This window comes from Limulus polyphemus, unplaced genomic scaffold, assembly GCF_000517525.1.
Source record: "Limulus polyphemus unplaced genomic scaffold, Limulus_polyphemus-2.1.2 Scaffold376, whole genome shotgun sequence".
Classification (NCBI taxonomy): Eukaryota; Metazoa; Arthropoda; class Merostomata; order Xiphosura; family Limulidae; genus Limulus; species Limulus polyphemus.
This window is the reverse complement of record NW_013665986.1, coordinates 244,505-260,007: the sequence shown is the minus strand read 5'-3', so window position 1 is coordinate 260,007 and position 15,503 is coordinate 244,505. Positions and strand designations below refer to the sequence as shown.

Below are 15,503 nucleotides of genomic sequence, written 5' to 3'. Positions count from 1 at the left end.
GTCTCCACATGTATTACATATGATTTGATATACTACGTTTTTGACGTTGCATATTTGTCCTGCTCCGTTTTCTCTGGCGTAACATTGTTTTTGACACATTTTGTTTGTAAGTATGAAGAGTAAACCAACAGTTCTTTCAGTTTTTTACCTGGTTTTTGCATTATGTTAATTGTCAGTTGAGATTGTTTAATGGCTTCACGAGTCTTGGTTGTGATTGTGTTTTTTATGAAAGGAATGTTCATTGTGGGCGTTTTCGTTTATGTTTTTTGTTTGTTTTTCGGTTTGTTGCTGTTGTAATTTTGTAAGTTTAAAACACTGTCGATGTAATATTCGGGGTATCCATTTCGTAATAGTAGTGTGTTAAAGTCTTTTAGTGATGTTTGAATGGCATTCGGCGCGGAGCAGTTTTGATTTATTCTCTTTAATTCTCCTATTATTGTTCCCCTTTTGACTTGTTCTAGTTAGTCTGATTTGTAATGAAGAAATATCGGTTTCTTTATTATGAATGGAGATTCGTATTTGTCTGTCTTGGATTTTTAGGGTTACGTCTTAGAACGTTAAGTATCATTTTGCGTTGGGTAGTTTTAGTGCGAAATTGACTGGTAAGTGGAAGCTGTTTAGGAAATAATAAAACTTCTGTAGTGTTTTTTTTTTCATGAGTACAAATGCCAAATATGTCATCCATGTATCTGTACCACACATCTGGTATTAAACCTGTTCTTTGTCTATATGTGTCATGGGCTTTGGTTTCTATTGCATGCATGAATATTATAACAAATGTGACTGCTGCTCTGTTACCCATTGCTTCTCCTTTCTTTTGTGTCTCCAAATTTAAAATAACTGTTGTATAGGACAAAAATGAACATTGTACAAATGGTTTCTAATGTGACTTTCGCTGGAAAAATATGCTTATGAGGTGAAGATGTGAAGTTAATGATACTATCTATGCCTTCTTCTACGGGTATGGATGGATACAAGACGAGTACGTCTAAGGAAAATAAAGTGGAATCAGCGAATATTGTATCTTTTTTAATAGGTCTTGTGATGGAACGTACTTTAGACATGGTTTAAACAGTTGATCAAGTTTGTTTGTTTGTTTTGAATTCGCGCAAAGCTACACGAGGGCTATCTGCGCTAGCCGTCCATAATTTAGCAGTGTAAGACTAGAGGGAAGGCAGCTAGTCATCACCACCCACCGACAACTCTTGGGCTACTCTTTTACCAACGAATAGTGGGATTGACATTATAACGCCCCCACGGTGAACATGTTTGGTGTGACGGTGATTCGAACCCGCGACGCTCAAATTGCAGGTCGAGAGCCCTAACCACCTGGCTATGCCGGGCCAAACTCAACTGATCAAGTAACCAGGATATGGTTTATGTTGCAGAGCCATACGCTTACACGATGGGTCTTAAAGGTAAATTTTCTTTATGGTCTTTAGGGACTCCAGGTCAGGTATACGTTAGTAATTTTTCCGGCAAAACATTTTCGTCTTTAAGATGTTTGATTATCTTTTTTGACTTCTTCTTCGACCGTTTTAGTTGCTTTTGTTCAATTTAGCATAGATGGGTGTGTCTTGAAGATGTTCCTGTATTTTACCATGATAACTGTTTTTGGTTAAGGCTACAAACCTTTCTCTTTGATTGATCATTTTATGATCAAATTGTCATTGTTTTCGGAGCTCTTTTATAGCTTTTTTTTTCTGCTGGTGAGATGTTATAATTTTCTTGATGATTTTCACGTGTAGCTAGGATATTTTTTATCTGGTGCCATAGAAAGGAGATATTTTGCTCTGTGACTGTTGATGTTCTTGGCGGTTGATACTTCTGTGAAGCAAATGGGTGATTGATGACTGATAGATGATTATGATTATTTTTTGGTGATTTGTAGCTCCTATTGCATGTTGCTTGGTAGAGGATAGACGAACATTGTCTGGGGTCATAGTCAGATATTTTACTTGTGTCTTCTATACTTTTGTGTGTAGAGTTTTTCTCGTTTCCTTAGTTCCATGATGTTTTTTCCAGCGGACACTATATATATAGCTTTTTCAAGTGATGTTAAAATATTTAGACAGGTGTTGTCTGTTGTTTACTTAAAGCAAAGTTTGGACCTTTCTGCAGAAGTGACATAGCGTTGGGCTGAAGTTTCATATCGTTTTCTATTGTAACTGATTTTTGGAACATTTCTATGTATTCTCGTAATTGTGCAACAGTGTTGTTACTTTGAAGTGCTATTAGAATTGATAGCTTACGTTTATGACGTGTTTGACAAGTGTTCATTTCATCTAACTGTATCTTTGACGAATTTTGGAATCGTGGGTCTGTTATTTTTTCGATTTTCAATAAGTTTTTTCTATTAATTTCTGGTGATGTTGTTTTCTTCGATAATTATAATCTATGACATCTCGTAGAATGGTTTGAAGGAAACGACGTTGATTACTCACTGCCTTGGTGTAGACAGGTTGGTAGTCGGATGAGACGTTGGATTCCCGTTGGTATAATGTTATTTTTCGACACTGTTGTATAACTAGTTTGTTTGTATGTACGAGGTATAGTGTTGTAGTACTATTCTGGGATATAAAGGTCGTTTTTTTTCTCAACTTTCTATTAAACGTGTAAATCACTCTAGTATGTACTACAACTTTTGAAAGACTTCACTTTCATTTTTTATATATTTTATTTTTTGGTTTTTATAGCAACTATGAAAAGAAAATGACCATATAAATAGTAAAAATACTTGTTTGTATAATTGCTAATGTAAAAATAAAGAGAGTAATAATTGACAATATTGTGTTGGTCTACATTCATTTTATTATCGTCTGCTATATTATTAATGATAAAGCGACAAATTATAGTGTAAGCTTAAACAATTCTGTGGTAAAGTAGAAATTACAATATAAATACAATGCAAGTATCGATATTGAAATAGCACTAAACACGTACGCATTCTATTGGACTGTTTATCAATACAGCATAACAGTGTTATTTTAAATATCCTATTATTTACACAAGTAGACTAATAAAGCACATGTATGAATTAAATTAGATTTACACTACAATATTTATATGCATTCTTTTTAAATTTAATGTTACAATTCATAAGATAAGTAGTTGATAAATGTGGTATATTTTTTTGAAAATTTGTAAAGCAGCACAGTTTGGATGTTTTACAAACATTTAATACTCCATACAATTTAAAACTACTGATGTTTAAATAAAATTAACTTAGGAAGTTTTTTCTTTTTTACTTTTCACAAGCACCTTTCGAAGATTGTTCTTTAGCAATGTAATAAATTCGTATTTTTCACATAACACATAATTCAACATTTCTTCAAACCGTAAACATGATTATCTTCTGATGTGCAATCAAAAATGTCCATCTCAGTCAGAGAAAACTCAATTCAAAACTACTTCTTTCAAACAGTAATATGTAAGTTTAATTGCTTGAGAAATTTTGCCATTTGTGGATTTTAGAAGTGTCTCAAGACACTATTCTGTTGCCGGACAAACTTAAATTACACTTGCTGATGCCCTTATCAAACCATCTGCTGTTAATGTTTGTAGAATTTTTACATGTCAATGCTTCGACTCTAAACAATCAGTACAATGCATTATTTTTGTAGCATTTTGACTACATAACCGCCATGTAACCTGCTATTGCTTCCTTACAGGGAGAAAGGGTTTTGCAGCTTGGCGTATCTTCGTAAAAACGGTACATTTTAAGATCATATCTGTGTATCAAATACGTCTAACACATCTACAGAACCAGTAGGAAGGGCCATATGATCTTTTTTGTGACGTAAAATTGGTGGTTTTTCATGAGAAATTCAGTTTTCTGCTGCTTTTATTTCAAGACGCAAGAGCGACCTTTTATATGCAGTTGTGAACTGTTGAACAGTAGGGTTGATATTATAACTGAGAGATGACCTAACAGCAGTTCCAAGTGATCATGACTAATTTATATGTCAAAAGATACTTCAATGAGGGTGAATGAAGCTGATGACATTCAAGTTTCATATAATTGTTGCACAGAATTGATTGGAGTTAGAAACCCAGTAAATGATGTTTTACTTCGAGTTGTGAACATTCTCTTGCCAGTGATATCTTTTAACTGAAAATAGTAATTTTCTCTTTTTACTAGAAACGGTTTCCAAAACGACTTATTGGAACTTTTCATTGGTCTCTTATCGTAATTTTAGCCAATCAATTTCTGGAGTTGAACAAATCAAAAGAGTCTATCAAATGTTCTTATAAATATGACCGTAGGCTCACTTCTCTTAAACTTGGGTAAGATAAATTCTTATTGCACAATCCTATGGCATGTTTGTGCTACAAAGCTAGTTTTCATTTCTTACTTCTACCGTTGAATATGCATTGATCGTAATTTGTTTCCTAGGTGTAAACTTTCTTGTTCTTGTAATTTATGCGAAGCAGTAATGAAATGTCATTTGATATATTCACATTTTTCTCTTTTTAAAATTTTCTCTTGTGGAAAAGTATTAAAATGAGATTTAGCAAGTGTCATATATAAAGTATGACATATTTTACATTTGTTATTACCAGAGTGGAAGATCCATGTCTGTAAGTTTTCTGGCAATATATTAACATCTAGTTTTTTCAACATGAAGGAGTGGCAACTTGGACCATCACAAACAAGCGACACAGTTGTATTTGCAACATCTGTCAGCTTCTGTAGGCATATTCTCACCAAGTTTGTTCGTTCTGTCTTGTCATGCCAATAATAAAAAAACAGACAACAGACGCCTTCTCGTTGTTGTTTAGAGAAAAGACCATAAAGACCAATAAATCGTCTTCTATATCTTCACAAACATCAAGATAGCTAACAAATTTCTTTACATCCCACGCCACTTGTTTTATTATGAGATTTTCATCTAGCATTGAAGCACAAATAACTATACTTGTTCAATTTTTTTCCTTTCTTTGTTACTTGAGACGCATTAATGCTTCTTCTTTAAATCCTGATATCTTTCGAATTACAGATGAATGTGGCAGAGCAAGACTGAAAGTACGTCTTACAAAACTGTAGTCTTTGGTGCAGTAAAACTGCAGTGTTACAGAAAAAAAGATACAGATTAGAGTACATTTTTTCTTCGATTAGTAAACAATGCCCTTTTAAAGATTTCTTAAGGGTAATCAGGAAAGTTACTGTCTAGCATATCAAAATATTTTTGGTGGAAATTAAATTTTCTTTTTTTAAAAGCTTGCATAACCACCTTTAATGAAATAACTTCTAGTTTGAAACGCCTGTTCTTTCGTTGTGAAAACGTTCGTTTTTTTTTCCTAGCTATATTTCAAATGATCAACTGTTTTATTCATTTTTCTTTTTATAGTTCCAAGACTATCATTCACATGGTAACTATGATCTAGAGGTAGGTGGTCTTTATCATTGCACTGTACAGATGTTGTACTTGAGGTACCTGGATCTGGAGCAACAGTGTCAGGTGTGTTTGAATTGATGTACATTTCCGCTGTGCTTGGATTGACGCACATTTCCACTGATGTCCTCTTTTTGTATATCAAACTGCAAATAAATCACAAAATATAATTGAACTTAAAATTACTACAGCATTGACATCGTTTCCTTTTTTATATATATAAGTACTTCATTTCTTGTACAATCTTCTTTATTACTTGCCTATTGTAATTATTATCGTATTTATTATTAACTATTAGCTTCTACAGAAGTACTATAGTGCCACTCGAGAAGAAAAATTATAGTCTGTGTATCTAGACAGACGTAGCACGAGCATCATTATTCTGGCTTACGTATAAAACTTAATATTAAAAATAGTAGTGGTATCGTAACTGCTTAGTAAATTTCAAATATATTCTCACTGATTTCATAGAGACTTTATGTTTTTAATCAGATACAGAATTGATTGCCGTGAGTATATATTTTCAAGAATACTAAAAGTTCGTTGAAAGTACTGTAGTCCTATGCGTGATATCAGCTTATTTCATTTACTTATTGGGTCTTGTTATAACAAACACTATCAAGCAAAATAGTTTAACAATTAAAAACTTTATGTAATAACGAATACAAACAAACAAAATAAAACAACTATACAGCTAAATATCAACAGAAGATTTCTCAGGATAAACACTTAGCCAAATTTGCAACACTCAAAAAAATATTTGAATCATTATAACATCATTCTGTTATATCATAATGGTAATATACCTTTTGTAGGTGCTCAGGATTTACAATGAGAAAAGTGTTATCTATTAGACGAAAGCTCTGATCTGTTCTACCAAACATTCTTCTCGAAAATGTTCAGAGCATACCCTGCTGGCTTTTTTTTTATGCCACTTGTCTTTCTAAATATTTACAATCCATTTTTTGAACACCTTTGGGTTGTATCCATAGAAAGGTGTGTGAAACCTGAAAATACATGAAATCGACTGAGTTACAACTATCGTATCATAATAACACTAAAAAAAATTCCGAGCTTAAAAACAAAAACTATATATGCTCGAATGTCAAAATTAATTCTAGTTAAGTATTTTTACTGCCATTAAGTCTTAAGTTACTATATTTAAAAATTAAATAATTTAACTGTCATTAAGCCTTAAGTTACTAAAACTAACAATTAGATAACTTTACTTTCATTAAGCCTTAAGTTACTATATATAACAATTAAATAACTCTACTGCTATTAAGCTTTAAGTTACTATATCTAACAAGGTAATATCTAATTAATTCATATTAGTTTATTTACTCGAAGAAAAATGCAAAAAAACTTACCAGTGAAATGACTCAGGAACGGCTCTTGGTCTATTTCATAATTCCACGCAACACACAATGACATTTTTACATTAGATACAGGTTACACAAAGTCTCAGCAACCGAAATAACACTAATGGATCAACAATATGGCCCATTTCTAACTTCTGGTGTTTCACGTTAAAGGACCAATGCTCAGTTACGTTTAGTAAAGAGATAAGTTTTTTTTAGATCTCTAAATGCTCAGTTAAGTTTAGTAAAGAGATAAGTTTTTTAGATCTCTAAATGCTCAGTTAAGTTTAGTAAAGAGATAAGTTTTTTAGATCTCTAAATGCTCAGTTAAGTTTAGTAAAGAGATAAGTTTTTTAGATCTCTAAATGCTCAGTTAAGTTTAGTAAAGAGATAAGTTTTTAGATCTCTAAATGCTCAGTTAAGTTTAGTAAAGAGATAAGTTTTTTAGATCTCTAAATGCTCAGTTAAGTTTCGTAAAGAGATAAGTTTTAGATCTATATAAACTTCTTTCAAGCGTTTGTTTCCGTTAAACACTAAAGCTAGAAATATAATTTATTATTTAAAGAGGAGATTTCAAAGCTATTTACTTTCATAAAATTGTTTCTAAACGACAAACACATATTTTAAGAACAGTTTCTTTCAGATCAACTTCCGCTTGTAAATAACTAACAGTATCATTGTCTGCACTTTAACAACTGTTCTATCGCGGTATAACTGGATTAGAATCGACGTCTCTAAGCACAAGCATTTTTTTTTTCGCTCCTGAACCAGTTGAACCAATGCATAGTATTTGTTAAAACCAAACAAAACAAACCAACTGTTGCCTAACAAATCCTTAAAATAATTCAATGTTTCTTTAAATCTATGAGCCAAAATAAAAGTTACGTAATTTTGAATTCAAATTTTTCCAGTGAAACCGTTTCAATAAATGAAATCGAAGGTAAATATTATATTAATTCAAAATAAATTTGAGGAATTATTCTAGTTTTTTATAATTTAGATCGAGTCAGCTAAGTAGGATACATATAACCAAATTCAAACAGTTGAAAATGTGTCATCGATTACAAAGAACACTTTGCTACAGTAAAACTATGTGTTTAGTTTGAAGATGGATAACATAGTATGATACCATGTATTTAGTGTGGAGTTGGGTGACAGAGTAGGACCATGCAATTAATATAGAGTTTTTGTATCAAAGAAGAATACCACGTGTTTCATGTTGAGTTTTTGTAAGGAAGTAGAACACGTGTGTTTATTCTGGAGTTTTTTTGTATCAGAATAGGGAAGTGTCGTGTGTTCAGTGGGGAATTTTTGTAACAAATTGGAGTACCATAAGTTTGGTGTGGAGTTGGGTAACAAAACAGAACACAAAGTGTTTACTATGGGATATTAGTAAAAAGTGGAACACCGTGTGGAGTTTTGTATCAAAAACTATTATAAGTTTAGTGGGAAGATTTTGCATCGAAGAAGAATATCACGTATGGAATTTTCTATTAAAGTAAAATACCATGTCTTTAATGTGAAGTTTTGTGACGAAGTGGAATATCACGTGTTTAGTATGGATTTTTTGTTACAAAGTAGAATATTAGGTGTTTAGTGTAGAGTTTTTTTATACAGTGTGGGATTTTGTGTTGAAGTGGAATACCGCTTATTTAGTGAATATTTTTTGTAACAAAGTACAATACCATGCGTTAATTGTGAAGTTTTGTATCAAAGTAGAATATCATGTGTTAACTGTGAAGTTTTGTATCAAAGTAGAATATCATGTGTTAACTGTGAAGTTTTGTATCAAAGTAGAATATCATGTGTTTGATATTGAGTTTTGTAACACAGTATAAACTACGAGTTTAATATGGAGTTTTATAACAAAGTATAAACCACATGTTTAGTATTGAGTTTTATAACACAGTATAAACCACGTATTTAATATTGAGTTTTGTAACAAAGTACAAACTACGAGTATAATATTGAGTTTTATAACAAAGTATAAACCATATGTTTAGTATTGAGTTTTGTAACAAAGTATAAACCACGTATTTAATATTGAGTTTTGTAACAAAGTACAAACTACGAGTATAATATTGAGTTTTATAACAAAGTATAAACCACGTATTTAATATTGAGTTTTATAATAAAGTATAAACCATGTGTTTAATATTGAGTTTTATAATGAAGTATAAACCATGTGTTTAATATTGAGTTTTGTAACAAAGTGGACTACAATGTGTTTAATGTGAAGTTAATGTAACAATAAAGAAAACTATGTATTTAATGTGAAATTTTGTATCGAAGTAGTATATCATGTGTTTACTATGGAGTTTAGTTCACAGTAGAGTACCTTCTGTTTAATGTATAAACATATTAAACATTGAAGTGTGATAACTTGTTCAAAATCACAGCGTAAATTACGGTTATTTCAAATATTTTTTCACCTTTAACCGACGAAGATATAACTCTCTCTTAGTGGACTTTGTTTTATGCTTAACCTTCTTTAAAGAGCATTTTGTACATATACTTAAAACCGTTTAATTGTGTTTAAATCATGCTGCATAAATAAAAATCAGATAACCCTATACTCAACAGAATGATTGAGTACGTTATATTAAAAGCGAATTTGGACAGTCCATATCACCACATTCGATCATGCTCTATGCATTCGACGACAGCGCATCTTGGCAATAGCCCATTGCAAAAGGCTTCGACTAAAGACTTGTCATGTCTAAAAACACCTCTTCGTCCTTATAGGCTTTCCGTAATTCATCTAGTGTATGAAGACGACGCCTACTTTACACCCACTTTCAAACAGTCAATCTCATATAAATCTGGCGACTTGACCTGTATGTTTTCTTATAGAATGAAATTAATAACCGTTTCATTCTCCAGTTACTTGTTGCCTGGGGCATGTGGACGGCTTTTATCACTGACCTTTGTGTTAATCTATTCTCACTTATTACAACATTTTGCACGTTGCTTACCACAGTTTGGGTATGACTTGTTGCAGGTAACTTTTTAGACGGTCCTGGTGCTCCAAGTTCATCCATAATCCTTTGTTTTCCAATGACATAAAGCAAAAGGGATCTCCCTGTTTTGGAAATTCTCAATCACCCATCAGCACACATCTCTGTGATCTGAGTGTATGAATATTTTGCGTAAGAAAGTGCTGTTACAAACCTTCCTAAAAGTGATCAGTTTTCTGATACAGGTTTTTCTATCGCGACTTTATATTGGTTATGGTTTTCACATAAGCTACTGATTTGCATATTCATAACTATTTTAATATAACCTACTAAACCCTCTGTAGTAGCCATACATTCGTTGTCACTTATAGTAGCCTATACGATTCCCTAAATCTATGTACTAATTAGTTACTTTTGATTAATAAATGCTAATTACTAATTAATTCATATCCTAAGTTTTGGCTGCTAATTTGCTGCCATCTTGTCCTTTTTAAAATTTAAAAGCGTTCTTTCTTTTGTATAGGTTGTTGTGTTAGAGGGTAGATTTTAGAGAGTTTACGAGTGGTATTACTGGCCTGTAACAGTGTATTGTTGGGTGTATAGACGAACATTACTTGGTTAATAGAGGTAGATTGCAGTGTCTACAGGAATAGAATGCAGGATATGTTGGTCTATAGGAAGTTGGTTGTTAGGTCATATTGGGCAAGCACATGCAGAAAATAGAGTTGGATGTAAGTGTAAACGTAGAGATGAGCTGAGAAAAGGCTTAATGAGTAGACAATAGAGGCCATTGATTGAACAGAAATAGCAATAGTTGGAGTGAGAATACAAGTGGACACTAAATGATTAGAGAAAAAGTAGTTGGACAAAAAAGTATAGCTGGAGGGAACACGCAGAAATATAGATATATGACATCATTGCAGAAGTTATCTAGCAATACTTCTCTTGACATTAGCATGATAAACTATGTTTAATAATAATATTTACGTAGACCTTAGCATGATAGCATAAGTTTCATAATGACACTTACATAGATCTTGTTTGTTTGCTTGTTTTGAATATCGCGCAAAGCTACACGAAGGCTATCTGTGCTAGCCGTCCCTAATTTAGCAGTGTAAGACTAGAGGGAAGGCAGCTAGTCATCACCACCCACCGCCAACTCTTGAGCTACTCTTTTACTAACGAATAGTGGGATTGACCGCACATTATAACGCCCCCACGGCTGAAAGGGCGAGCATGTTTGGTGGGATGGGAATTCGAACCCGCGACCCTCAGATTGCGAGTCGAGCGCCTTAACCATGCCTACACAGATCTTAGCACAACATAAGTTTCATAATGAATGATATATACATAGATCTTAGAATTATAAAATAAGTTTCATAATGATACTTATATAGAACTTAGCATGATAATAAAAGTTTCATGGTGATACTTATATGTATTTTAGCATGATAAACTATGTGGTCATACATCTATATATCTTAGTCCCTTCCTATACCTTCTAATGTATGCTCAATCATAATTATTCTTTTGATTTTTTCAAATGTTATTTTTTTTATAGCAAACAGCATCAACTGGCAAAAAATTAAAGAAATTCTTTTTAAAAACAAAAGAAAAATAGAAACCAAAAATTAACGATTATATCGGAGTGTAGTTTTGTATATATTAACTTCTCCCAATTCATCAAAACTGTAGTTGACAAAAATATTTAGAACAACAATTCTTTTATGATCCCCAGTGGAAATCTGTAGCTAGTTTTTTTGCTTAGAAAATGAGTATGATTCTAGCTGATTTTCTTATGCACAAGATGTGTATGATTCCCAGTGGAAATCTTATCTTGTTTTTTGTTTACAAGACGTGTATGTTCTGAGTAAAGAATGTAATGAATTAACCTAGAAACGCTGTTCTTAACTATTTATAAAACTACAACTAATACTTGAATAAGGTTCTGTTTATAGCACGAAAATACATTTTATAAACACATAAGTAGAGGAGGATCGTGCGATGTTGTTATAGTCACGAATTTATTGTTGAACTTGCACGATTCAGTATTTCTAAAACGTGCAGTAAAACTAAGTAACAAGAAAAAAACCTCCAAAAATGTACAATATATTTCAATCTATTTGCTGGCTGAACACTTCTATTTACGATGTATTTAAATGTATATGCTGGTTGAACATTTCTGTTTACGGTGTATTTAAATATATTTCCTGTTTGAATATTTCCATTTATAACTTATTTAAATGAATTTCCTGGTTAAACACTTCTAATTATGATTTATTTAAATATAGTTTCCGGTTGAACACTTTTACTTACACTCTATTTAAATGTATTTGCTGGTTGAACAGTTATATCTACAATGTATTTAAACGTATTTGCTGGTTGAACATTTCTATCACTTTGAAAATACTCTACGTCAACAGCGGTGGAAAAAGTTTTGTTTTATGTGTAGTCTTATTTTAATTTTTTTATTAAGAAGATTCATTTTACAATTTGAATTATAAACAGTTAAACATTTGATTAAATTTGTGGAGGTTCGTTTTTAAAAATAACCACCAACAACAACAAAGCAAAAAATGGCACTAGAACTAAAGATAAGTAGATAAAATAATTGCAAAGCTGAAAGACCTGATTGTTAAGTTCAACCAACTTTTATAACTTAATCGTCTTTTCAATGAAATTACTTTCTTCCATATTTCCCGCTTGTGGCTTGTCGTAGTTAAAGATTGTTGATCTAAACAACGTGAAACGAAAATATTTTCCTGTACGATTTACCTTATCTTATATATTCAATGTTTTATTTGTCCTTTTCCCGCCTATTAATCTAGTTGCCATCACTCCTATAGTATATATATATATATTACATACACAGGTTTTAAGTTTCATAGGATTGTATGTTATAATCGGGAAGTATGTTCACTCTTAGGATTGTGTGTGTTATTTTACCTATGCTTCACCCTCTCCCTCCTATTTCCATGAGAGTAAAGAGGGTTTTCTGGGGATTCTGTGAAGTTCCTGGTGTAGTACACGTGTTTGTCATTTGCGATACATTTTTCAGTTTCTTGACACTAGGTCTCTATCATTTGACTACATTAATAAAGACATCTTTATAGTTGTCTGGTTCATTAAATCTACCACAACAATGTGCGTATTTCGACAGCTTATTTCATTAACTATGAACGATAATTTGATTTATCTTTATCTTAATTATCTGTATATAATTCAGTTATTTATAACTTTACTCTAAGTCTGTTTGCTAATATTTTGTGTTATGTATTGTTGGACATCCAGCTTAGTCCCTTCAACTTGTAACTTATATCCTGATGACTAAATATTCAAATTCTCCATTATAAGCAGACCTCTAGTGACTCCACCTGGTGTCATAATTCCAGAAATACTACGCCTCCAATAATTCAAAAATAACATCGGAAGTTTTTCCTACGTCAAACATAAAAATCTGTAACATCTTTCGTTTTCACCGATAGACCGACCTAAAGATACATGAAACATTCAAACTAAAATGAAGTTTTACGTACAAATACAGAGTATGGTGGATAGAAGACATTAGACAGAATGTAAAACTAATTATTTTACCTGCGAGAGAGAACAAGTAGTGGTTCACTGTCCGTAACTGGGTCGTCCATCTTGAATATAGAGTGACATAGAGAAAAAGCAGTCGTTGTGAATGGAATGGAGCCCAACATACGAAGAAAGCAATAACAACGGCAACTAGAAAGAAAAAAAAACATAGGAAAGTACTTTTATAGTACTATTAATTTTCAAACAGCTATATAACGCTTTATTTTATTAGGCTGAACTTTATTTTTGTGATTAAGCATCCTACTCTTTTCCTTACTTTACAACCTTAATCCTAATTAGTACGGGCCCGGTCGGTATTTTTGTAATCTGCGAATTTTTATTTTTATTTTTACACTCGGCTGGTTGATACAGTCGGAAAATATATAGGACGAGAATGCTTGGTGACGGGGATTCGAATTCACGACCCTTAAATTGAGAGTTGAGGTCATGCCAGGCCACTTTAAATATTAGTTGACTTTAGAAGGTAAAAAAAATAAAAAACACAAGATTAAAGAAAACGGAAATGTGAAAAAAAACATATATTAGTTCATTTATTTAACAAACGGAAATGAAGAGCATATCAACGTTTTCTTTATTAGAAATTTTCACGTTTGTTTTTTGTTGTTGTTGTTGTTGTTAGTGGCGAAAATCTGAAATTTTTCGATTAATTAATTTTATATATATAAATTTTGGAAATGAATGCTAGGAGTGTTATTTTGTATTAATAATAACCTGAATATTATTATTTCGACTAATATATAATGTCTTATTATTATTGGTTGAGATGTTAATAAAGTTATCTAAAAGAGGATATCACCGTGTCTTACTTAACATGCGGACCACAATCCTTCGTGATTGTATCTTTGATCGTTCTCTGTCTCCTCGATAGGCAGCGCTTCCTTCTGAAGTACATCTACGGAGATTTTTGGATTGGTGTAACGCCATGGCTATTCTTACATATAAACCTATTATAACCGTCATTGGAACAACAAAAAAAAGAAACGTGGAACACAACATCAAAGTCTCCCAGCTTCTGTCTGGTTTGTTGAAAGGAAAGCCACACCAAGCTGAAGATACGAGTGTGATGCCTTTATCATCCGTTAAGTAATTCACGCGGGTAAAGATTCCATAGGGTGTTGCTCCAACAAATGATAAAATCCATATTATAACAATATTTCGCATTGCACGGGAGAGCTTCGATTTGGTCTGATGACGTATAGGATGACATATAGCTATGTAACGTTCAGTACTAAACGTTACTATTGTCAGAATGGACGCGTAGGCGGTAGTTTCAGGAATGATAGCACGAAGCTCACAAATCAAACTTCCTAATTCCCAAGGATACTGCTGCCACATCGTGTAGAGTTCTAGTGGCATGGCTGAAAAAAACAACAACAACAAAGCATCAGTCAATGAGAAAAAACAAATCTTTATCACAAAATGTTTCACACGGATTAGAGTTGATATACAAAACATTTTCCTAAAGTTATATTAAAGTAACTACACACTAGAGACCTAAAACGACACTAAATTCAACATGTGATAAATAATCTGAGACCAGGAGATCCTATTTCGCTACAATGGCCCACTCAATCCAAAAAGCAAGCCCCCCCTCAGTGACACAGCAATATATCTGCGGAATTACAACGCTAGAAATCGGGTTTCGATACCCGTGGTGGGCAAGTACAGATAGCCCATTGTGTAGCTTTGTGCTTAACTTCAAACAAACAAAGAAACAAAAAATTAATGAGGCTAACCGCTCCAGGCAGTAAGTTTCATAGAAACCAACTGTGGTAATGATGGTTACTGCTAAAACAGACTGTCGTATAACATGCTTGCTTGTTTTAGCATGAGGAGTCGAACCCTTTAATTTAACGTTGTAAATCTCTAAACTAACTGTGGATCCACTGGGGTACCCGTATAAAGATCCTATTCATATATATATATATACATTCATAAACTCGCTATCTAAGTGAACCAAAGCTAATTAAGTGAGTAACATAATTTCCAGTTTTGATTTAAGTGTTTAATAAACTTATTTAATTAGCGATTGCAATACGTTCTTCCGTTTAAAACATGGGAACTACTTTGTTTCTTCCCAATATTTCATACATCTAATTTTACTTTTCCACCAGTTCACAATATTAACGGAAGATTTAATCAAGAGGCAGCAAAGTAATTCATAAAATCATCAGATACAGGTAATGTAA

At 32.5% G+C, this 15,503-nt stretch overlaps 1 protein-coding gene across 1 annotated transcript in view; it reads right to left on the bottom strand.

Moving 5' to 3' along the window:
- The window catches only part of LOC106457806 (neuromedin-U receptor 2-like), a 53,054-nt gene that overhangs the window by 6,833 nt on the left and 30,718 nt on the right, over window positions 1-15,503 (bottom strand). The window contains exons 2-3 of the mRNA XM_013917257.2: window positions 14,121-14,672; window positions 13,309-13,443 (exon numbers count right to left, since the gene is read on the bottom strand). Coding sequence (XP_013772711.1) covers window positions 13,309-13,443; window positions 14,121-14,672 — 687 coding nt within the window. The remainder of the gene's footprint in view (window positions 1-13,308; window positions 13,444-14,120; window positions 14,673-15,503) is intronic.